We start from the raw sequence: 26,251 nt of genomic DNA on the forward strand, positions 1-26,251 counted from the left end.
GAAAAAGAACAGCACAGCTCCAGCCAAAAATGGCACACACACTATAATACTGGGAGTCCAAGAAGGTTAAATTGAGTTTTAGCCCATTTTTGTTGTAACATGCTACAACTAGATCACCTAAAATCCAAAAGATACTTTCTTACAACTTCTCATTAGTGATGGAAGAGGAAAGATTTCTGCAGGCATTTTTCACTAACTCAAGAGCTCCTGAACTGACTGATTCAAAATAGGATAAAAATCAATATAAAGTAGGTACCACTTTCAAGAACCAAATTTGTGTGATAACGTGCAGTTATTAAACAGCATTTTTTCAGTTAAAATGTTAACTTCTACTTCATAATATGCCTTTGCACTTTAAAGACCAGCAGTCACACGACTGTCTCACTTAGAGAAAGAAAAACGCCTGCAGTTCCTGCTTTTTAGGGAAGTTCTCAAACTGCTGTGTCTTACAGCATCTACAGTAGTAGCCTCAAAGACTAGTAACATTATACTGATATTTTTAGAGATTTTGCCCATATTCACACAGTCTTAGATCTAAGGCACTGGTCAAAGGCACCAAAGTATCAAATATGATGTATGTATGCAAGGAGGGTTTATACACTTTGTTCTGGCACTCATGTGACTGTAACCGTTGTATCAAAACCTTATGGTGCCTTAATAGACACAGAAGCCTGAAGTACTTGTTGCAGCACGTACAAACTTTCCTGCTTGGAGATATACCCTCTTCTTCACATCAGACTGGTTTTATGATCACTGAGAAACTGCAGTACTTGGTATTGATCACCACTCAAGTAACTGATCACTCTCACTGGCCATATTTATCAAACAGGCAGCTATTCTGCTCTCCATCACTCTCCTCCTTCTCTCTACATATTCAACCTCTTCTTTTCCCCCCCTTCTATTGCTTTTCAAAATAAAATACATCCATGTAATATCTATCCCACAAATCTACATTGAATACTAAACCAATTACTATTTTGGCCCTCAGAAAATACACTTGGCAAACTGTTTTGCAGGAAAAAGCCAACACGCATTACCAGAGAGGTGTGCATATGTACATATATAGAATCATCTCAAGAAACAAAGTCTGTAGGTAAACCAAGTAAAGAAGGCATGAAGTCTCAGCTTCCCTGCTCAGCCCACTCACTTTGCAGAAGGATTTTTAGGAGGTTGCAATTTGTAGGTGCTGAAGTAGTTCACCACTTGCTGAGGGACTTCTGCCAGGACACACTGTGCCAAAGCTTCTTTTGGAGACTTAGGAAAAAAATAAAGAGCATCAAGTTTCCATCTCTACCAACTGTTAAAAAAAATCCTAAAATGAGCAATAGTATCTCAACTACTTATAAGGAGTTAGCATCTTGACATTTACACTGTACCCTTGTAGGATAAATGGAAGTTTCCTTTTTGCATTGTTTTTACTGCAGGATAAAATATCTACTGAAAAAAAAAATTACTACTTTTTCTAGGAACAGAACACATTTGTTAAATAAACATACATAATATTGATATTGCTCTCAGTTTATTTTTCCCCATCCTGAATAAGTCTTCAATTTTTTATTGTTAATTCATTTCTCCCAGAGATAAGACTTCTACCTGTCAAGACTACATAAGTCTGTGCATCTTTTACTGGGTTGTACAGCAATAAATAAATAAATAAATAAAATCAATATTCAATTTATTAATGTTTTGGGGGCAGTGAGAGGTATGTGCCTTTTTTTTAAATGAAAACTACCACTACTGTTTTCCTACACACAATTTCTGCTGGTGACCACCATACCAAATTACACTTCAATTCTAGCATCACATTAAAACATGTCACTCATCTACATTTAAAAATGGGCAAGACCACAATAAAAGTCTGTCTACAAAAACAGAATCACAGTTGTGTCTTCCTCAAAAAATGAAAAACACATCCCCTTGTTTAATCTAATCTGAGGGTGATGTACAATGGTCATTTCACCTGTAACAAACCTTGCAGAGAAATGCAGTACTCAAACCAGGGATGCACTCTCCAAAACTTGAATCAGCTCACCTAATGGAAACTCCACAGATGCTAAAAGTCTTCTGCCCTTATTTTTGAGCATTTGATAAATATGCATCTCAGACTTCAGTCCTTTTTAGGGTAACTGCAAAAGCTCAGAACTGTAAATAGGATATCCTAGCAAACCTAGCATACCTCCACAGTTTTTACTTACCACATCATTAAAATTACTTACATTTTGGAACTTCCTAAATGGCACAAACTGGACAATGTCTCTGACAGCTGGTTCTCCTGATGAAGACCTAAGAACTCCGTTGTCACCATCAAGAAACTCCATAGCATCAAAGTCTGCTCCTCCAACACCAACAATGATAATGGACATGGGCAATTTGGAAGCATTAACTATGGCAGTTCGAGTTTGATCGAGGTCTGTTATTACACCATCCGTTATGATCAGAAGAATAAAGTATTGCTGTCAAATCAATAAACAGAAAGAGAATACACAGAACAGACAGAAAGAGGTAACACATGGGGTACTGGGGCTTAGAGAACACACACAAGCTATATACTGTTGTGATTTTAAACAAGTTCATTGCATTCACTGAAGTTTAAAAATATTCGTTTCGCTCAGGCTTCTTCTATATGGTCCAAAGCAATATATTTGGACAATAAAATCTTCTAAAAGAAGTCATATTTCAACACTCCTTCCTCAAAGAACAATCCATGTCATCCAAAGTCATGCTTCCTCTGCTCTCCAAAATCCACAAATAAACCAAACAGCTTATTTTCCAAGTATGTGTCCTGAGATATGAGACAGTTTACTGAAGTTCCTGACAGAACACATTGCATTTGAAATCTGCATTTTTTTCCTCCTTCTAGTCTATTGATATCTTTATAAAATGATAAATTTTGCTCGACTCATTTAAGAATGGATGAACAAGAGAATGTAACCAAGAGAAACAGAAAAGGTCTCTTCAGAATTATTAACTCTTAATATGGTCAGCAACTTGCACATATGCAGGTTACTCTGAAAAAAATGCCTCCTATTTAATAGCTGTTATGATGGCATCATTCCTAGGAAAACATTGCAAATGCAGTTCATCTTCCATAGCTCCAAACAGATGGAGGTTAGAAGACACACAATCCAGACTACGCAGTGGGTGTGGCAGAACAATCCAGCCAAGATAGACAATGCACAACATGGTCTTAAAATCTAGTGTTACCATGTTGCAAAATAAATGTTTTCTTTTCTGGTCTGACCCTGGAAGTTCAACTTAGTCAGTATCACAATGTAGCAGTCAGAGTTGATGGTTTGTTTGGGTTCATGGAAGTCCAGAAGAATCGCCCCTTTCCTATTCCAAAAGGCAATGCACATCACTTTACCAACTGAGGAATGTGTCTTGACCTTTTTCTTTAATGGGGAATTCTTATGTCACCATTCCATGGACTGTCACTTTGACTCATAGCGGTGACATCACATTTTGTTGCTAGTAATGATGTGATTCAGTAAACTGCCTTGTATTGGTTCAACACTTCCTCATAAACTCGCATACACTGTTCTTTCTGTTCCTGTGAGCACTCTTGAGACCCACCAGTCCAGTTCTCTCATTCTGATTTGAAGATTCATATGAATGAACTGATTAAACAATTCGCTTTGTTGTGTGGCAGGTGCACGCAGCCATCCAGAAAATGGCTTGTTTTTCACATCACTGCTGAAATGCACCAACCACCACCTCACTGTATTAAAACCCACTGCTTGGTCTCCATAAATCTTTAGCAAGCATTGACAAACATCAGTGCATGAAGGAATTCACTGACACACATTTACTTCATTCACATTTCCATGTCAAATACTATTTTGTCAGACTGACCTCTGCTGCCATCTGTAACATGGCAACAAAACGTGATGGAATATTGGTGGGAAATTATGACCTCTATTGCCACGCCATCAACAACTGCCTCTAACATTGTGGGCCAACACAATAAAATAGGAGGTACTACTTTCACAGCAGTCCTTATTTTAATAAGTAACAGGGTGGAAAGAGCAAGGCATACAGAACCTACAGTTTTGTAATAAGGACACTTCTTTATCTATGTTAGTATTCACTTACTATCCCTATCTTTCTCGGTGATATGACTTTCAATGAGCTTTGAATAGAAAATGCCATTATGATATTGTATGTTTTCAAGTACAAACTCTGAAAAGTTTACTCTGTTAATGAGAATTGTGAATGATCTGCTAGAATAAGATAGGTATTATCTAGTTTCAAAGATATCAAAAAACAATTCACAAGGTAAATGGACAGCTGTTAAAACAGGTACACTCACAAGCTTAAAAGAAAAACTATTTCTAAATAAGAATGGAAATTAAAAAATAAATACACTGTGATAATGAACTTACAGATGCTGTCTGCTGCTGTACAGCTGCTGCAGCAAATCTTGCCACGTGATTTATAATTGGAGAAAAATTGGTTGGCCCATATAACCTCACTTGAGGAAGACAAGCTCGATATGCATCAACGATGCCTTGGATTCCTAGAGAACAGAAATAGTTTCAATGTACTCCTTGCACATCAGAATATTTTTAAGCATTCAATCTTTCTAAAAACACTGTCAGTTATTTAAAGTAGTGGTGCAAAGATTTACAGCCAATCATGATGATAAAAACTAAATTATTTACAAGTAATGGAGGCGTTCAGCTTGGCTTTATGTCAAGAATAGGAAGGCCAAACACTGTGTGTCCAAAGATGTGCAACTAAATTTCAGCAGTTCTCTTTGGCTGGTAGCTTGTGGTAGTTAGAAATGTGATCAAAAACCCATGCTGAATACTCACAGCATTGTACTCAAATTAGAAAACTCCACATGAGCATTATTGAGGTTCAATAAGACCAAGTTGAGGTTCAATAAGACCAAGTGCCGGGTCCTGCACTTTGGCCACAATAACCCCATGCAATGCTATAGGCTTGGGGCAGAATGGCTTGAAGAATGTAGAGAGGAAAAGGACCTGGGGGTGTTGGTTGATGCTCGGCTCAACATGAGCCAGCAGTGTGCCCAGGTGGCCAAGAAGGCCAACAGCATCCTGGCCTGTATTAGAAATAGTGTAGCCAGCAGGAGCAGGGAGGTGATCATCCCCCTGTACTCAGCTCTGGTACGGCCGCACCTCGAGTACTGTGTTCAGTTTTGGGCCCCTCACTACAAGAAGGACATTGAGGCCCTGGAGCGTGTTCAGAGAAGGGCAACAAAACTGGTGAGGGGTCTGGAGCACAAGTCTTATGAGGAGCGGCTGAGGGAGCTGGGATTGTTTAGTCTGGAGAAGAGGAGGCTCAGAGGAGACCTTATTGCACTCTACCACTTCCTGAAGGGGGGTTGTGGTGAGGAGGGGGTGGGCCTCTTCTCCCTGATAAATAACGACAGGACGAGAGGGAATGGCCACAAGTTGCGCCGGGGAAGATTTAGATTAGACCTGAGGAAGCATTTCTTTTCTGAAAGAGTGGTCAGGCACTGGAATGGCCTGCCTAGGGAGGTGGTTGAGGCACCATCCCTAGCGCTGTTCAAGAAGCGTTTAGATGAGGTGCTAAAGGATTTAATTTAGTAGTTGGGTAGAGATAGTGATAGGAGGATGGTTGGACTAGATGATCTTATAGGTCCTTTCCAACCTTATGAACTTATGAACTTATGAGCAGTTTACCAACCCTGTGGCCCTAGCTGTTAAAAAAGGTTTCTACAATTCATTTCAGATGACCAAATACTACTGTTAATTAAACTGTAGTCTATGAAATTCTTTCCTGCTAATGAGATGACTAATCTCATTGAATTAATTTGAGCAACATGCTTCACAGTTCTCTCAACAAATGCCTTTTTTCCATCATTTCACATTAGACATCTTATCCTCAATGTCTGATGTTACTTTCCATGACTTACCATTACAGAATGGGTTTGATGGGTTAAAATTTATAGGGAACTCATGTGACACCTGTTAATATACAAAAATCAGTCAGGACCATATATACAATCCCCTCTCTAAAAAAAGATGCTTTTAGTTGACTTAAGGAGTGGATTTACATGCTCCGTTACCTGATAGGAAGGAGGAATCTGCGCACCAAATCCAAAAACTGGAAACATTTTATCTCTAAAAAAGACAATTTTAAAGAATGTGAAATAACTGTTTTCCTCTAAAAGCTGTCCTAGTTCAGTAAGTTTAGACTGTCAGTCCTGCCTTTGGTCATTAAAAATGCAGTTTATTAATTAGTAAGAGGTAAAATTGGGTGCAGTTCCCCCTGTAATTAGTTCTATGACCAAAATCAGTTTTTAAACACCAAATTGGCAAACATTCAAACATTAAAATTAATAATAATAAATTACTACATTATCTACATTTATTAATAATTATAATTAATAAATCTACACTACAGATGTAAAAGATTTACTTGTCCTGCTGAGAATACAAGTTTCCACTTGTGATTATGTGACTGTGCAGTGCCTACAGAGCCTTTTTTAGCTCGCATTTTGCACAGAACTTTTACAGGCACATCTGCTGGCAACAAAAATCTATTCATACTTCAAAAATGACTTAAATTAAATAATTAAAACTTACGTATCATAATCCTGAATGACCATCCCTACAGACCAAATGGCTGTTAGGTATTCATTAACTCCATCAGGGCTGAGGTAATGAAGGGAGTCTGGAGAGCGCGGATCCCCATTGGAGCCTGTGAAATCTATCCCCACCTGTCAAATGGAGTATTTAAAACAAGCTGCTGTTAGAGGTGAAATTACACAGCTCATCACTGACAAAGCCAAACTAAAAACTACAATAGAATTACAAACTTATTACAAAAACCTAACAGGTCCAATACTTAAATGCAAGTTTCTGGAAGTTCAACACACTTCTAACAATGCCACCACAAAAATAGTAGAAGCTCTATATCTCTTGGAAGAACTGAAATTATTTCATCTGTCAGGTTCTGGTTGTGTTTACTTTCAGTTTCCATTCACAGCAAGCTCTTCAACAGCTGTGAAAATAAGCACTTGTTTCTTGTTAAATACCTCTTTCTGGAAAGAGGTAAAACTAGACAGACCTAATGGAAGAACTATTTCTAGGCCTTCTCTGACCTCAAGAGGTCACCTTCTCTCCACTGATGATGACACACATTACTATGGTGGAGACTTTTTACTGGTATTTATGTGGCATTAGTTTTGTGAACTACAACTTCTCAACAGATCCCATATGCTGGTTTCTGCGTTTTTATTTTCCTTCAGCAAAGGGTCTTGAAAACTGTCATCTAGGGCAAAAGGGAAATCATCAGTCACAATGGGGTTGGGAAGGAATGGAAGCCATGATGAAAAAAAGAAAAAAAACAACAAAAAAAACATCTGAATAGAGTCTGAACATCAGAGAACTATAAATTTGTCCTTGGTTTTCTTCCTCTCAACTCAGCAAGTCCTTTCTGAAGATACTCACAGGTTTACCTTAGTATTGTGAGTAAAAAAATATTTCCTAAACAAACTAGATAAGGCACTGGCAAAACGGCTTCCTCATTTGCATTTGGTTTATGTGGCAAGGTGCTGCCAATGCAGAGAAGCTCTGTAAGATGCCAGAGAATGCTTCCAGCTGGTTTCCACAGCAGGGGAAGTATGAGAAAGAGACTAGACTGTCTACTGCTCTTTTCCCAATCGCCCCTGTGCACCACTTGGTAGATTGGAGGCAGGAAAGCAGAAACAAAGCTGATTCTGGAAAGACTACATGGAAAGAAAGTATTTTTTAGCTTTATTTATATTTGTTGCTACCCTAGTCTATTTTTAGCTGGCAATCAATTGAATAAACCTTCCCCGTGTCTGTTTTGCCTATGGTGATAATCAGTGACTGATCTTATCTTTAGCCTGACCCGTAAGCTTTTCCATCCCCATGTACTTTTAAGTAGGGGAGTAAAAGCGTGGCTTAGCAACCAGAAAAGATTAACTCAACACACTTCTCCACGGTATGGAAAAAAAAAAAAACACCCAAACACACAATATTCAAATGAAAAGCACAGGTGACCAATAATGCAATTTGGTTTGCTCCAAAATTTTTGAAGTTATTTTATATAAATAATTTAACTTACTGTGAAATTCAGCTGACACCCACCCATGATGTAATCCAGGAAAGTACATTCTACTACAATCTGAAAACAAAAGACATAAGGTAACTTCTTTCTTTTTTGAAAGAGAGAACAGTAAATATTGTCGAAATCACTACTGAGGTTTCAGATTTCTTATCTTTACACATGCAAATCACTACTTGTACTCTATCAGTATGTCTCCCATTGCAGTGAGGATATTTATAGTGAATGCTATCAGCTACACTTCACATAGAAATCAGACATTACAGTGGTTCTTACAGACAGACAGGACAGCAACTCCAAAAGCACCATCATTTATGAAACATATTAAGACTTAGCAGATTATAATTACAAAATCCCAGTGTTTCGGGAATGGCCTTACAAATTGGTAAGCAACCTTTTCCATACAGACAGCAACTTCAAGAGAGTATTGAAGGGGAAGGAGGCAGAGGACACTCAAGGACAGACATGGTTCACCTGTAAATCTCTCCATTCCTTATATACATCAAAGCTCTTAAACATTTACTCTGCCAATTTCACACATTTTGAAGTTCCTTACAGTTTGAGGATGAAGGTATACTTGGTGAGAGTTGTTATTTCTGAACGATTAAAAACAAAGCAATATCAGAATATATTACTGACCTCACAATGCTTAACGCTCACAATTCCAGAGTTTTTGTAGTTTTTCTTCTTTTGTCTTTTCTTTTCATTGATGCACTCAAATTCAACCTGCACAAATCCAAAAGAAAACAGACGTACTATAAATATTATTTATGAAACACTTCCTTCCCTCTAGCATCCGTACGTTTGACTTGTATTAAAAATGCAATTTGTTTTACTAGCAAAAGTTAACACAGATGGCCCAGAATCAGCAAGAAAAAAATCCCATTATCAAGAAACTGATAATTCTTTCTTACCAAAAGCTTAAAAGAAGGTTTCTTTAGACAACCACATTTCAACTATATGAAGAAACTCTGTACCATTTCCTGAGGATTCTACTAACAGCTCTCTTTTTGTCCAAGGCACAGAGACTCAAGCAAACCATTACTGCTCCCACAGCAGTGGTAGTTACATAATGAAACAAAAGGTTTACATTTAAGTTTTCCAAAACCAATTTCTTCATGCACCATTAACTAAACCAACCTAAACCACAAGGTGGGCTCTGTAACTAGCTACATTAAGCAGATACTGTCATGGTGCAGTCACTATAGCATAATTCAGTGTTTGGTGCATAAGTAGTCAGAGGAGCTATTTCAGCCATACCTTCCAACTTGCTGCCAGAAAAACAGGCTCCACTTCTTTGGTTAAAATTAAACACTAAAAAAAATCAGCTTGCAATTAATTTCAAGTGTAAAAAGGCACAGAGTACATTAACCAGGTCAGCACCTGAGAAGAATACGTGCCACTTCTTTATTGCTCCTATAAAAAAAAAACCTTCCATAATGGTAGCCAATGTCCTGAGAGAACTGAAGAACAATCTTGGAGTATTCCAACATACACTGGAAATATTTTACAAATCTTATCAAATGACTTAGATGATGCCGGATTAGAAATTAGTTCTTTTTGAGAGTAGAAGTATATTACACCACAGTATTTGCACTATCCTATATCTTTACTTCATACTACTGAGCAAGTAAAAATAGTGGGAAATATATACAGGAAAATATACGGAAACCAAACTTCTTTGCAAGTAACATAGAACATCAAGAGGCCTTAAATGGAACTCCATAGTAATTCAAAATGAATTCAGGAACAGGCATCAACAAGAAAAGCCTAGCAAGGCTCAAAACAACAATAAAAAAAATTAGAATTGAGGGTGACCCCTCATCACTATCAGCTCTGATGAATTTAGTACAAATACAACACTCAAGATGTTAGAAAAATACAGGCAGGCACTCAACTTATTATTGTCAATGCAGGAGCAATTCTGTAGGTTTTCAGAATTACAGAAAAAAATGGCAAAATATTTTGGCAACATATATGTCAATAAAGCAAGCACTTTTACGGTATGGTTACCATAACTTCTTTCATTTTTTGAAATGAAAACTGTTTATTACAAGGTTTGCAAGTTGTTAGTACTCATTAGAACACTAGAAGTAATTTCACTTTAAAGAACAGACAGCTAATGACCAACTGAAGTATGCGTTACAGTTGTTGAACGTCATACTTAAAGTAAATTTTCCTTCCTTTTTTGCAGGGGTGGGGGTGTTTGGTTTTTTTTTTCTTGGGGACTCGGGGGAAGTTAAAATTAATGAAATTCATTTGTGCTGACAGTTAGATATTTAATATCAAAAGAAAAAGAAACCCACATCTCTACCCAAGACATTAGGCATAGGAAAGGGAATTCACAATCTAAGTGCCAAGACAGCCTCAAGTACAGCAGTACTGTTTAGCTGAAGCATAACACAACTTGGGTACTACAAAATCAAGTGATGTAAATTTTGTTCTGAAATTAGTAGAACAGCTCAAAAATACACAAATAGTTTTGACTTACAGGTGAGGATCGAGATGCTTCCTTCAGTTTTGACATGGTGGTTTGAAAACTTCCTATGATATCATGAGACCCATCACTATCATAGTCATAGCACTCAACCTAAAACGAAGCATTACTCAGTGTAAATAACAGAAGTAAGCCTACAAAAGCAATAGGAGCTGCAATGGTATTTTTATGTAAACCTGAACACTCAAAGCATCCCTGGAACTCTTACACCAATGACTTTTTCTTGTGTTGCAGTCTTAGGTTTGTAGAAGCATTTAATGATTATGGATTACAACTGGATAAAAGTTGAAGTACCCAGTGGCAGATCAGATCCCCCAGTGAAGTTGTGTTGAGAATGCTAAATTGAATCAGGTCTCACATGGGAAGAAAACATCAACATTTTGAGAACAAGGGGATATTGACAAGAGTATGAACAGAATCTATATACATTTACCTACCACCATTATGGATTAGGAGGCTTAACTTCTCAGAATTAAGCAAATTTATCGTTGAGTATCTAGCTAAAAATTCAGCTGTTTTTTTTTTTTTTTTTTTTAAGCAATCAGGATTATTAATATTTAAACAGCACATTAACCTGCAAGGTAACTCAGAATTTGCAAGTATATGAAGGTTCAAATCTAAATCTAGAAAGGACTTTACTTTCTCTCTAATACTAGCAGAGTCTCAATGATCCCAACTTCAGGGATCTGAATGCCAACTAAAAATCTCTCCTTGCCTGTATTCAGCATTTAATGGCGAGGATTTAGTATTCAAATAATTCATCTTTCAACACCTCCAAGACAAAACAAGGAGAAAATAGACATTGTTTTCTGTTTGAGAACACGTCAGTTTAAGTGACATAATTCTATCGCAGTTACTTTCACCATAATGTTTGGAGTTGTAACTTTCAAAAATGAAGACATTCCCCAATTAAGTAATAATCTATGTAACTGCACATGCTAGTTCCATCCACTTCTGATATTTTACTACAGTTCTGCATGCCAGTTAACTTACTACAATTAATCACATCCTATAAAAATATTTTTAAACAAATTAAAACATTAAAATCAAGAGTCGAAGAAGGAATAGGAATTCCCCATTATTTTGAACCAAAAGATAAATCTCAAGAGAAAAATATACATATATTCATATTCTAGAAATGTAACTGCACAGCTGTTTTTACATCTGTTTTTCAACACTGAAAAAGTCTTGCTACATTTGAGAAACAGTTCAATCGTACTGGCCACTTCACTTAAGAATAACAATGAAAAACAAACAATCTGAACATACATCTGAGTTCCTGAGAGAAGTTACCTTTCAGGAAACAAGCAATAATGAAGAACAAAATATGATGTGGAGATTCTACACTGTGGAGAGCATGCCTTGATATTGCACTTTGTGCTACCTCCACAATATTCTGAAGGCACTAATAAATACAAAACACATGCACATGCACTGAATGAGATTTAAGTTGTTATATAAGCAACCACAGTATCAACACACTGATGCTCATGGCAAATGCTAGGTGCACTATTTTGAACACTATGAATAAGCCAAACACACAGATAATCAGACAAGAGCTTCGGTACCTGAAATCTAAAAGTGAAGACACTTCGAGCCAAAAGTTACAGTATTTGTTCACAGTTAACAGTTACTTCATTTAAAGGAATTAGTTTGTCTTGCTTGATATATTTGATCCATTGAATTCAATTGCCAAAACTTAGTCCAAGCAAGACAGAAACATCTAGTTTATTCCATGTATACTTTCTTGGACACACAGTAACAGTAGGAAACCATGTGAAAAAACTGTATAAGAATTTTCCCCAACAGAACAAGGCATGCTTGTTCCAGATTAACAGCTCACATTCTCAACACAGAAAAGCATCACTGACTACACACACTCACAAAGAACACAGCAATAAATCGAGACAGCAAAGAATCAACTTGGTTTGTGCACTGCTGGGAATACACAAACTAAGCCATTATATAGATGAAAATCCACTCATTACGGAAAAACTGGTGCTTTTACTTACTATGACAAATAGCCCATTACGTATGTAACTGTGCACATATAAAAGTGTTAAAGCATTATTTAATCCTTCAATAATCCTCCAATAATATGATACAATTTTCTTTGCAATTTCGTGTTTTAAGCAATAGCTTCTGGTTTTCTAAATTACTACATAGCAGAAGCTGGAATTCAGCCTACTGTCAGTTTGCAAGTCAGTAACAACTCTAAATAAAATCATTTTCCTCTTGGAATCTTACCTCAGAAGCTTAGGTTTGCTTCCAAAGAATTAATTTAATCAATATTCTTAATTTTATCACAAAGTTTATTGAAAAAAACCCAAACATTTACATTATACAATAGCAATTACTACTCAAGGAAACAGCGATTTCAAGGAAAAAAAGGGAAAACAAAGAAGCAAGAAAAGAAAAATCAAAGCAGCAGCAAAGGAACCACGTTGTCAGGTTCTGCACTTGAGAAACTGTTCATTAGGCTGCTCTAAATCTATGTATTTAAACATATACAGATGCTTGAAAACATCTACTTCTCTGCGGCTGTTAAGCATTTTCCACAACTGCCTCAAGCCACAGTACTAATATCGGTCACACACAATTCATGTTCTCAGTTGCTTTTCCCCAAAGAACAGAAAGTACAGTAGTTTTGTTTTGTTTTCCCCAAATGCTAAAATAACAGGTTCCTATGATGTTCAGATTAGATTATAAATGAAGTTTTGGTTGGCTACTTATCTTCAGTTCCATCCTTAAACTAAGGAAATTCTTGAAGAAAAGCAGTCAGAAGTTCCAAATAGTTCATTCAAGGTAAGATTTGAAATGTCCAAGATCAGCCCTGATAAAACTGACTTTGCAGATCTGGTTAACCTTCTGACAGAATGTTCATTTTCTCCTGAGGAGAAAAGCTGCTTTATCTGGAACCTACAAGATACACCTGGGCCACATCTGTTATCTCAGCATGTATATTGAGAAAAAGGGCAATTAATTACATCAGGGAGCACAATAAAAGTTCCTTTAGTGTTACCTGTAGCACCAGTTGCAGTGTTACATGATCAATGGCATTGAATAAAGCATATTTTAACCTTCACCATGCAACTTCCACAATACAGTATCTTAACACCACCAATACTGTCTGATGAAACATAAATGTAAAATATAAGTAACAAACTGACTTGGTCCTTCCAAAGACATTTAGGTTCAGACCTTCAAAGACCAACTTTAAGACTGAAATTGCAAGATGTGAGATTTTATTTTTCTTTGAAGTGTGCCCATATCTACATGGCTTTCAAATAAATAATAAAGTTCTAAGACTTCCCATTTGGTTTGAAACAAAAAGAAACAGTAACTAGAATGACACATTTCCCATTAATTATTTATATATAAATTTCTTACACATTACCTTGATTGGCTTATCCATGTCACTGTAGCACAGAGAATTGAGAGAGATTTTAAAAGGCTTCCAAACAGGATTCAAATTGTTTTTAATAACCTGGAAGAAAGCTAGATTATTATAGTTCTCAAGAGTGAAAAGTAGTCATCTATAACTGGTCATAACTCCACGTAATAATTTTTGTGAGCAAGACTGTTGACTAATGCTGCTGCCAGTAACTACCTGAAATTCAAATCCTTAGATATAGGATAAAAATAAAAATAAATAAATAAAAGTCTTCTTGAAATGCAGGATCATAGCCCAGTAGAGATGGGATTTTTTCAACTCTGCTTTCTAGGCACTGTGATCTAACATATAATTCAACTACACTGCAAAATTTTACATTTCTTTATATTTAAGTATATCACTACATTATTATAGTCATTTTGACTTTTTCCCACTTCTTTTTATACAAACAACATGCATGCAAACATGAAATACCAAGAAAAAAGTGGAATTACATTGGAATTTCTGAAGACAGCAGTGCTCTGGAGATTACTTTCCACTCCAGCCAGTGTTTACTCTGAAATGCTACTTATGGAAATCTAAGCAATAACAGTACTTGAGGACAAAGGGACACCTTACTACACATGGTCTGTCAAGCTGAAAGCTAATTAAGTGATGTTTAAGAAGGTCTTCAGAATTTGTCAACCAGAAGCTGTCCAAACACAAATACTCCATAATGATTCTATAGAGAAAAAGAACCCACTTAACAAGAAATACTTAATACCTAGTAATGCTTACATTTCCAGCATTGGAGATAGTTTTCAAAGTAAATATTTCTACCTCCACCTAACAGTTATTAATACAAATAAATGAACAGAAGTAAATAAACACAAAACTATTCTCAAAATCTCTAACAAAGAACAAGTCTTCCAATTCTAGTCCAGAACAGCAAATTCTGAGTTTATTATTTAAACTGATGATGACTGAAATCCTGGTGGAAAACATACTTTTTATGCAGAAGAATGGACTTGGAAGAGAAACTAATTTTATAAGCCTCACAAAAAATAACTTATACTCCAACATTTGTCTCACAATAACTTTTGGTCACCCATTTCAGTGTGCATGCTACTTAAGGTTTTCACTAGGGTCTGATATTACACAAGAGTGAGACTTTCTGAACCTATTCCTACCCTGTCAGTCACTGCCATGGAGCCTCTTCCTCTCCTGTCTCAAGGCTGCTGCTGCTTAACTTTCCCTCACTCCACATTGTCCTTGGCATGCCCTTGCTATGCAAGCATTCAGTATACTTCCGTTCATTAGTAAGGTAGTACAGCTAGGTGACACTGACATTAAAAAAAAGCACAGTCACATGCACATCCAAATCTTACATCTAGAGTAGCACTTATGTTTGGAAAGGTGCTGTATACAGACAGATTTGTCTTCTAAGTTACAAAGATTTAAAAAAATAGATGGAATAAAACAGGACAAAAGTAAGGCAAACTTTGCATCCTATGAGATGTCAGTGAAACAGATGAGGTAGCTTCTAACAAAACCACATGTGAACTACTGGATCACACTCATCTGATTGTAAGGCAGTAATACAGACTGTAAATCCAAGAAACTCAACCTCTATGTTGCTGGCAAGAAAATATCCTACCTCTGTTCTGTGAACCATCACCCAGTTTCCATCTGCAGTCTGCTTGTGGAATTCCAGATAAGGATCTGACTTCCCAAAAAAATCCTGTATTTGAAGAATATATAATTATCCCAGAACAGCCTGTGGTATAAACACCATTAAATGACACTTAAAAAACCACTTCAGATTAAAAAAAAATGAAGTACATATTTAGGGAACAAACACTTCATATGATGAAATGTTATTTTGGTTACACTACTGAAGAGAGAATTTCAATTTAATATAAAGTTCTCTTACGACTACATACAACTCTTACGACTCTCGACTTAGTTCTCTTACGACTGCATCAAGCAAATTAATACTTAGAGGAATAAGTATTAGGATACATAGTAAGTAAAGATTTGATTAATTTAAAAAAAATCATAAAAATGGCCAAGAAAACTAATAATACTTTTTCTGTTATTGAAATTACAATAAAACTTTGTTTCAAATCTTTTTCCTAAACACAATCACATTGCAAGCCCTAAAGCATTTAACAGGTTTATACACTCTAACTGAACTTCTTACCATTTTTCAGAACACTAACTGGTAATCAGTTACATAAATATTCAAGTCAACAGACGTAGCAAAATTCCTTTAACTTTACAACTACATATAGCAACTTCCATTTAAAGGGAGGAGTGCTGTTTACAAAATATCCCTACAACATACTCATTACATTTAGAAAGGTTATGAATCATTAGAACATGTGCAGTGAAGTTACTCTGGAGTTGTCCTCCTTCAATTACTTTTTTTAGTGTAAGCAAAATCTTAATTGCCATAATCAATTGAGAAAAAAATAAGACTGAACATTTTAATGTTTTGTCTTTTGGCGAGGTTCAGATTTTATTCTTTATCAAAGAAACAGCAATCACTTAAATACCTTATTGTCCAATTTCCTTGCTTCAACTTCAAATAAGACAACTCTGTTATCCTTCACTTCTTCTGCTGTAATCTAGATAAGAAAAAAAATTATTTTGTATCTAGAAACCATAGTTTTCTTATTCTGTTCACAATACTCCTAATAATTAATAATTTCATTTTGAAAAGTCATGCTTGCTCAGCAACAAACAAGTAAAAAAAAAAATCAGAGGCAGGAGGAGCAATAATTTGGTTTAACATTGGGATCCACTAAAACGTTGACACTAAATTAAAGATACTGCAAAACATCTCATCATAATTATTTGGACCGATGCAATGAGTCTTCCAAATGCAGAAACAGAGCAACTCACACTTTGGATGACAAAGAAATACTTGCAGAGAAAAACATATATATATTACATGACAATCTTCGTGGCACTGTAGATGGGACATACTTTGCTCAAGCCTCAAAATTAAATAAATGCGACAAAACAGCATTTAAGGACAAAAAGCATTTTGATGCTTTGATGAAGCACCAAAAAGCATTTAAGATTACTGCCTTACCATAATACTTCCTTTCCCAGCAGGTCTGCCGTTTTTAAGCACTAATGGTTTCGTTAGAGTCTTGCTAGAAACTATCTGCCAAGATAAAATTTGAGTATCAAACACAGTTAAAACAAATAAATGAAATAAGACACTGACATTTTCATTGTAAGAGATTTTTATTAATGAACTTCATTTCACAGTGCTGGCAGAGAGAGAAATCCCAGGATGACTGTCCTGAGAAGAAATACCTTCAAAGGATGTTTTAAGAACACCTTTTAATATAAAGAAGCTGCCCAACTGTAAACAGTACCAACAGTAGAATCAGAATCACTGCCTGCATTAAGTGAAAAGCAAATTACCAGCATTAATGTGGCCTTTGTGAACACTCATGTTGCTTCACACCATTTTTTTTTAAAGTTCAGTGCATAAAAAAAGAATTTGAGTTTTAGACTAAGTAAGAAAATAGCACTTATTACTTTGTGCTCACTGATATTCCACTTACTCTCAGAACAGAAAACAGTCATCATTCTAAAGCAAATTTCAAGGCAGCATCTCAAGAGCTTTTGCAAACAAAATGTATAAACTGAACTGAGAGTTAAAAAAAAAAAGAAAGTGGAAATCTATTTGAGACTTCTCCAAATACAGGTGAACACTGTGATAAATTTAAGGTGAAAGTGGTAAACAATTTGCACTGACTTTTATTTTCTTATTTTTAAGAGAAGCCTGCATACTTACTTGTCCCAGTGTACATTCAAATTCTCCTAGGAAGTCATCGTCAGACAGTTCAATGGTTTTGTTATCAATATCATATACTCCAAATTTAAGTTTCTGAACGAGCTCAAAATAGTAATCAATTAGAAATTTCTTCGAAAATTTAGGGTTCAAGGAATTCTTAATTCTCTCTGTGCGATCAACCTGCAGTTAGAAAGAGACCACTTAACTCAGAATTTCACCAACCAACTACACACATATAACATGTTATTAAAGGCTGTCAGAAGTTCTTGTTAGCATTAAGACATATCTTCCCACAAATCTTTAATCAAACGAAACTAACCACAGTTTGTGCAATCCACTGCTTTAATATCTGCGGTCCTGTTTTAATTTGCTACCTGTAAGGAGCACGTGAACAGAACGGACAACATAAAAATAAAAGACTGTCAAATCACACACACAACCGTAGTTTGGGAATACTTCATTTCTAAAAGTACCTGTCAACTCTTGGAAGAGTCCTGTTTGTGTTGGCTAGTGTACGGCAGGTCTAAGTACTTATTGGAAGCAATAACTAGTGTTGTGCTCCAGTCCAGTTAAGAGGGCCAAACAGCTAGACCATATTTCTAACAGATTCACAAGAACCATCACACCGTACCTCATACCACTGCTGACCACTTGTGTTCTGGAGAAGAACACACAGTGGGTCTGACTTGGAACCAACATCTTTATCCAAAAGATTTGTGCAGGCAATAGTGAGCTCCACCTTAGTCACACACTGTGCCGCCATCTGTTAACCTAGAAGGCAACAATATAAATTGTTATTTTAAAAATGGATTAAAAAGCAAACACAGGGACTGTCACAGTGCATTAATTATTTGACTAATCATTAGAATCATTAGCTTGTCAGGAGTGAGATTTAAGACTAAATGCCATCTGAGAGATTTATGATGCACCAGCATTACAGTATTTCTGTTATATTTTTGGCTTTGCCACATATGAATAAAACTTCAAAGTCTGCAAATATGAAACAAGACCGAATGTCTTAGAACACCTGAGGAACAAAATGCAAAACAGGGAACACCACAAAGAAGGCACAGCAGTCTGGATTGCTGACAATAAAACTACACACACTTTAAATTTCATCCTATAAAACGCACATGAATGCCAGTATCTTATGATGCAGATAATAACACAATGAATTAGAAAAAAAAATTAAATAGTCCCTAATCAAACCTTTTAAAGAAGTTGCTGAAGAAATAAGCAGCAAGATTGGGAAAAGAGTTACACGGGGAACAAGACTAGGTGATTTTGCCTCAGTAAATCTTTAAGAACAACAATAATTTTAATAATAGGGATAAACAATTTTGAAGTCACGAAACAACCAAGAATTCTTTGTGGAAGCTTATCTAAAAAACAAACAAACAAAACCACAACCTGAAAGCTTCCTCACCTTTCCTCTGAAGTGTCAGTTATTCTCTCTTGGAACTGAGAAAGTATACAAGCATTTACAAACATTAAGAAACGATGAAACCCAATGCAGAAAACAAGCATTCATAAGCCAAACCAGGTCTGAGCAACAGTTATTTTCTATATTATGAGACTCTTAGTTTTACTTTTCAGGAATACAATTGACTATTTCCAACATCTCTTTTCCTTGGGAGGTAAGCTATAACTCAGACTAGAACTTCCACATCTTTCCACATGCAGCCCGCCTTGGAAATCACAAAACCTCCTTTGCTTTAGGTTCTCTGTCTTTACAGGAAGTCAATAGCCCAGGTACAGCATCCAACTGTATTAATTTAATCTGAAAAATCATGAGACTGTACTGAAGAAGGAAGGAATAGCACCTGCTTCTCTCTTAAGTTCACCTTCACTATATACATTACAGTGCACTTGAACCTGAAACTGTACTCAACTTGTCACTCTTCCCCCTTTATTGCACTTCTACTGCTTTTAATGGGAATAAACTTTTTTTTAAGAGACAAAAAGGGAAATGAAGATGTAAAAGAATAACGAATTGAAAACAGAAGAAAAAGCAACACTGTAGTCTGAGAGTTTTCCTGAGGCTTCTTGTATTCCGTGAAAGAACGTTTCTTACACTGCCTCTTCATCTCCACTTTGCTACCTCAGGGACAAACTCTACAAACCACTAAAACAGAACTAAACATAAGCAACTTGCAAAGGCACTACTCAAACATCCATGAACACACATTATTTCCAAGAAGCATATCAGATTTATGGAAACTGTCCTGCACCTCCCAAACTCCTAAACACAGTTCCATCCTTTCACTCCCCAAATTTTACCAAGTTCTAGCCATTTTCCTTGAGGAAAAAAAAAAAGTCAAGCACTAGATTGCAAGCATATAAACAGCTTCTAAAGTTATGTTCCCTAGGCTTAGGAAGCATACCATTAAAAGTATTCAGCTTCTTTTTCTACTGTTCTTTTCCATTCCTATTGCTTACCTGGCAGCCAGACAGAGCTCATTACCAGTTAGTGGCTTTGCCCAGTGCACAGCCAGAGCATGACTCCTTAAGGGCTGACTCCAGAAAAACCAAATCAACAGCCACTGATGCTGCCACAGAAAGCAGATAAGCCTTCAAAAATGCAACAGAATTCAAACTGAGACATAATTCTCAAGTCTTGAGTAATGTTTCCATAATCACTCGTAAAATGACAGCCTCCAGGTAGCCTAAAATCTGGTCAACTTTTTCTGTTTAGCCTGAGCACGTATGCCCCAGTTTTAATACCACAAGTATTTTTTCAAATGAATACTTCAATTCTGTGAGTTCCACTCCTCCTCCAAAGAGCACTGAGATCCTCCAGTATGTATCTAATACAGGAATAGAACAAATTTAGCCAGAGGCACTACACAAAAAAGCCTCCTTTAATACAGAGAAGAATAAAAAACAAAAATATCTTCCCTGCCCTGAAATACAAGCATTCTTGAGACCACATAATTGTGTCTATAGCAGCTCTGACAACAACTTCTAACAAGCACATCTGAGCAGACACACACCTTGAAAGCCAGATATCAAAGTAAAAACACCCATCTCCTGAGATTTTCCTTTAAGTCTCTTCCATTCTGTCTAGCAAAATGCAGAGAGAAATCAACACAAGTTACTTTCCTCAAACATTTTGAGAATATCAGGAATCAATATTTTTATAATGAAGATGTCTGTGACAATTTCGATGTATTTCAAAAAATAATTTTGCTATTTTACTTGAAAAAACAACTTAATGATTGGTCACAATGCCATAAGGCTGATACGTTTCATAGCTGTGTACAACCTGCTTTTAATAACATTATGAACATTAAAAATACACATACTGGCGAGGAAGGTCATTAATCCAAAGCAATATCCACAGCAGCCAACAAACAACAGATGCCTCTCTTGCAACACTGCAGTCATTGTGGAACTTGCAGAGGGCACACAGGCTCCAAATGTGCAAGCCTCAAGCTTTTTAAACAGTGGTATCTGTTGAAGCTCTGCATATGCTGCATGAATCCTCGTAACCCCATAGTGCACAGGAGGAAGAATGACTCAACTCCACCCAATCCTTCTCCTCATCTAAAAGCCACAGTTAGCTGTAAAGTTCCAAAGCAGATTTGGCAGCAGGTGGTAGGACTCCCAGATAACAAACACCTTCAAGAACCACAATCTCTGTCAGGTAAGCGTTCTCCCCCTGTAGCCAGACAGAACAGAGCCAGGCAAACTGCAGCCCCTTCAAGATGGCAGAAAAAAGGAATCACAGCTGCACTACGAATGCATTACCTCTTGAAACACTGTTCCACAACACACTAAGATCTAGTAGGCAAGCCAGATGCAAAATATTCCAGATGCATGACAGAACTACTGGCAGATTTGAGATACTGGAATGACTTTACACAGATAGATAACACAGTTTGGATCCCGCAGGATCAGCCTTGACTGACAGTAAGTTACATAACATGAGACATATTTATTCAATTAGCTGTTATTATGAAATTAAACATGCTTCCCATTGGCCACATATAACCCAAACCTCTGCCTTTCTTGATCCACTGGCTGTTTGTCCTGCAGATAGGGTAGGCCTGGAAGCACACTGGGATGGGGCTTGATGACACAGATAAGCTGACATAGTCCTTTTTATTGGAATAAATTTTATGACTGTAAGAGTGTATCTATCAGGATGTCCTGGCTTAAGCTGGGATGAAGATGCTTTCCTTCGTAATGTCTGCTATGCTGTGGTTTTAGGCAATAAACAAGGTTGATAAAACACCAATGTTTCTGTTGTTGCTGAGCAGTGCTGTACAGAGCCAAGGATATTTCAGTTTTCAGCTTCTCAGACTGCCCTGCCAGTGAAGGGGGGCAAAAAGAACTGGGATAGAACAAGGACAGTCGACCTAAGCTGGGCAAAATGATATACCATGCCATATGGGATTCACATTGTGTGAAAAACTGTAAAACTGCGTGGAGATGGCTGGGGGAGACAGCCACTACCAGGATACTGGCCAGGGTGGTAAGCAATTGCTTTAAGCCTCACTTGTTTTATAAACATATATATTATCAATTACTGTTATTTCTCTCTTCCTTTTTGATCCTAGCAAATAATTTTATCTTAGATTAAGAGTTCTACTTTCCACACCCCTTCACTCTCTCCTTGATCTTCTCTCTCATCCCCCTGGAAAGGGGAGCAAACAAAAGGCTGTGAGGCATTTAGCCACGTGCCAAGTTGAACCACAACTCAGGCTCTTAAAAAACAGGTAATTCTGGATAAGGGAAGACTAAACCACTAAACAATGCAGTGAAGCTTGCAACATGCAGATTCTGAGCTCCAGCAATGCAAATTCACATAACACAAGGGAGATGTTATTCCTGACCTTACGACAGGCTTAGCCATTCAAAAACACGATTAGATCATCTGAACATATTACTTGTCTTCCTCCTTGAGCTGTCATAATGAAAACAAAACGTTAAGTCAGGGACTAGCCTTGCCTTGCAGTTACTGGAGTCATCTAACAGAGCACTTAGGAACTGTCAGACTGCAGCAATCATGTCAACACTGAAATACCAAAGGAGAGTTCAGACTTGCCCAAATATTGCTTCCATGGAAGGGTATGTTATAGTGATATAAGAATAGTATATAAGAGCAGGTGCTTCCCAATCTGATAAGCAGAAATACCTAACACTTCCAAGACAAAAGGACACTCAGTGCAATCCTTCAGCAACTTTTCATAACTGTTGCATGTGCAAAGAACACAGAATAAAAACATATTCGCATAAAAAAAACCACAACTGCTGCAAGAAGCTGACAATGAAACTGTGACCAATGCAGAAGCTTTCCTCTTCCGGATGGACTAGTTTTGTTGCCTTTAGTCCATCCGGAAGAGGAAAGTACATATTACAATACACATGTATTGATGTGTATTTCAAAAAACCTCCATGTAATGCTCTGATTTGAAGGAAACAAACCATCTCTCAGAAGCTGCCATCTCACAGAACATCACAAAGGCTAAGGCTGTCTCAACCTAATTTCAGCCCTGAATTTGAGAACTGGAGGCTTCTTTAAAAATCATACCCCTAAATCTGAATTTCTGCTCATCCTTCTTCTCACATTACAGGCATAATGCAGCTGCTAAAACTCATGTTGCAGTAGCTGATGCAGTGAGAAGTTGAGTAATAGAAGCATATCACACCAATACGCTTCGATCTGAATCATGATGCAACTATTCTGAGAGTCACACAGAACCCCAAGGATAAGTTCCTCCTCCTCACACTCACTACTTAATATACAGGAAGAAACCATACTGTTCTTCACTGAACACATGAGATTGTGCTGATAAAAACATAATGACCGCACTGCTCATTTTAATGGGGATTATGCAGAGAAAAAAACAGAAGCTACTCTTCAAGAAATCTGAGGCATATGAGTAAGACATTGTTTTCTCTATGGGCAATGAATCATCTATTTATACAAGCCTCATCAGACTCAGGCAGTTTAAATATTTATCCACTGGACTGGCAGCAGACTGGTGTAACAAGTCAGGCAACTATTAATAGGTAGTTCCTATACATAAAATCTATCATTACGTTATTTTATACCAAAGAATATATTTAGAAATCCATTAAAAAAACAAAACAACAACCATAAAACTCTTTGCAAAGAACAGAAACTATTGCATGTCCTGTTTGCACAATGACTTACAAACGGTCATTCTGAAATACCCTTCTGTTGATCCTTTTCATCCTGCATGCATGCTCATCCTTCTGGCATATCTTTACTAGTGAAGGCTCTTCACAGCATCCCCCTCACACAAAAGCTTTTTTTAAGCAATTCAGGTGACGTTTTGATCCAAGTAAGCTAGTCTATAAAAGGTAGAAAATTAAGAAACAAATCTCCTGACTTCAAAAAGACATTTTTTTTGTTTTAAAGAGCAATCAAGCACAGGAAAACCTATTGCTTACATATATTTAGTCAGAATTTTTATTCTTCATGGAAAGCCATCACTTATACAACCCAAACATCGAAAAGTATGCATTTTTTATTCAGTTTCTAGATGCAGAGCTGCTGATGGAGTTTAGGTAACAAATATTAGCCTGAAGAAGGAAAAACTTGCATCTCCACCAAAACTGACTTTCATTATGGAAACAAGGTGCCAGTGATCCCATGCTTTGGATTAACTCTTCTCAGAGTCCATTTCAAGCCCAGCATGTTGTGACTACATTTCACTTAAAAGGCACCAATTCTGAAAAATGAATTCATGGCAGCTTACCTCAGCAGTCTGACTGTGGGCTCCTCAGCAGTTACAGCTTCAAAAGAAGCATTACGTTGTGAAACAAAAGGATATTAAAACAAAGAACTGCTCTGCTCTTCCTGTGTACCAGTGCAATAGACTCAAATGCATGTGTCTGAGGAACTACAGTTCCTCTTAAAATGAGTAACCCACCCATGACAACACCACTGTAAAGATTAATAGGAGACAATAGCCTTTTTTTTTTTTCCAGAAAAAGTTGTCAAATTAAGTTATAAAAATATTTAAGGACTTGCTGGATTTATTTTTTTTAAGAGCATTTACAAGATTGCCTTCTTGGCCTCTTATTTATTGCTTTTCACTCCCAATAGGATGACAGTGTTTTAAGTTAAGTAGACAGCCTGTAAACTCAGAGCTGGGCTTCCATAAAGCCTGTGCCTTCCAGAACTGCCACAGCTTCTCAGGAAAAATCAATAAAATCAGCAGACTGCTCCAGCTTATCACTCCGTTATCTTCCTGCAAACAATAACACTTCAAGCTGTTAGCTGAAGAATTACACTCTACTACAGCACGGACACCTTGCAAACCCTCCTGCAGCTAAGCAGCAGTTGTCCATTCCCTCTAACGCTAACCAGCTATGCACACTCAGCATTCATTGCTCCTGGGAGGCATCATGCATGATGGCCCTGAACTCACACAGACAGCAAACAGGCTGATCCCTGGAGCCATTAGGTGAGTGCCCACGCACTGCTCATCTACTGCATGGGCTTGCTAATAATTCTTCCAGGTGTGAGAAGATTCAGGAGTTGCCACCTAATGAGTGGCAATCTAGGATCCTAACGATCCTAGGAGTTGCCTAATGAGAACTAATTCACCCGGGCCCTTATTGTTCCTTGGATAGAGTAGCGAGTCATAACACACAACAGGATCCAGATACAAGATAAGGAAGATGTATACGATACGACCTTTCAACCACAGAAGAAAGTTCAATCCAAACAATCAAGACAATTTCTTTAACAGAAATTCAGATGTAGCAGGCCAGACCCAAAACAAAAATGTTTCAGAAATCCTTTAATTGTTGAGTAAAGTCACCCAAACACCTCAGAAAAAGCATCACACGTGAAGTGACATTAAGCAGCAAATGAAAAAATTCAATAGCAATCAAGGGAACCATATTTTCACCTTCTAAGTAATTGTTTCAGTAACCCACATCAGTGTCAAATTACTGCTGCTAATTATAATCCAATTGATCCAAGAAGAGAAGCAACACTGCTAGGTTTTCCAGGAATTAGTGCTGACAGACGCTAACTTGACCATGCCTTATTTATGTTGGAGGGCACCCTAACTTCCACTGAAAAGTAAGCACAACTCATAAGGAAGGAGGAAACACAAGTCACCATTTTGCTTTTCCCTAAACAAGAGGTATCTCTTAAAGGACAGCGAGGGATTATCAGCATTTACCTCATTCTAAATCGGAACAGAGACAAGAAAAGACAACACGGAAAATAAAGACAACGCGAAGGCACGTCCCGGGGCCGCTCGCCCGCCCCCACCCCGCGGGCCGGAGGAGCAGCGCGTCCCTGAGGGCCTGAGAGCAACGCCCCGTCCCACGCAGGCAGCGGCCGACCGCGGGACAGCCGCCTCCGCCGCCTCCCTGCACCAGAACCCTCCGCTCACCTGCGGGGCCGGGCCGGGGTTGACGGAGCGCTGAGCGGACCCTCACCCCGCGGCTGCTGTAGCCACGCCCGCGCCGAACGGGCCCGCTCCGCCCC

The 26,251-nt window shown here is 37.4% G+C and overlaps 1 protein-coding gene across 2 annotated transcripts; it reads right to left on the reverse strand.

Annotated features, from left to right (window-relative positions):
* Positions 1-52: 52 nt before the first annotated feature.
* Positions 53-26,233, reverse strand: CPNE3 (copine 3). Of its 2 annotated transcripts, none has more exons than XM_065751880.1 (16): positions 26,157-26,233; positions 18,401-18,540; positions 17,770-17,949; positions 17,053-17,127; positions 16,511-16,582; positions 15,610-15,693; positions 13,977-14,066; positions 10,574-10,672; positions 8,722-8,808; positions 8,083-8,142; positions 6,576-6,709; positions 6,056-6,110; positions 5,903-5,954; positions 4,383-4,516; positions 2,217-2,453; positions 53-1,254 (listed from the first exon to the last, which is right to left on the reverse strand). In XM_065751880.1, the coding sequence occupies exons 2-16, from the start codon at positions 18,530-18,532 to the stop codon at positions 1,144-1,146; spliced, it is 1,602 nt and encodes a 533-aa protein (XP_065607952.1). In that variant the 5' UTR covers positions 18,533-18,540; positions 26,157-26,233; the 3' UTR covers positions 53-1,143. The 2 variants fall into 2 exon arrangements, with proteins under 2 accessions (XP_065607952.1, XP_065607953.1); XM_065751881.1 differs by lacking the exon at positions 26,157-26,233 and adding an exon at positions 23,953-24,013.
* Positions 26,234-26,251: the final 18 nt, after the last annotated feature.

Source organism: Cyrtonyx montezumae, unplaced genomic scaffold (assembly GCF_038088225.1).
Source record: "Cyrtonyx montezumae isolate F1298 unplaced genomic scaffold, pur_monq_1.0 scaffold_8, whole genome shotgun sequence".
Classification (NCBI taxonomy): domain Eukaryota; kingdom Metazoa; phylum Chordata; class Aves; order Galliformes; family Odontophoridae; genus Cyrtonyx; species Cyrtonyx montezumae.

Excerpts from the sequence above, each read along its gene's own strand:
- CPNE3 (XM_065751880.1), bottom strand. The coding sequence starts at position 18,532 with ATGGCGGCACAGTGTGTGACTAAGGTGGAGCTCACTATTGCCTGCACA. Across the intron at positions 17,128-17,769 it reads TTGAATGTACACTGGGACAA|ATAGTTTCTAGCAAGACTCT; the intron begins GTAAGTATGCAG and ends TTATCTTGGCAG. Across the intron at positions 16,583-17,052 it reads CTGGGAAAGGAAGTATTATG|ATTACAGCAGAAGAAGTGAA; the intron begins GTAAGGCAGTAA and ends TTTCTTATCTAG.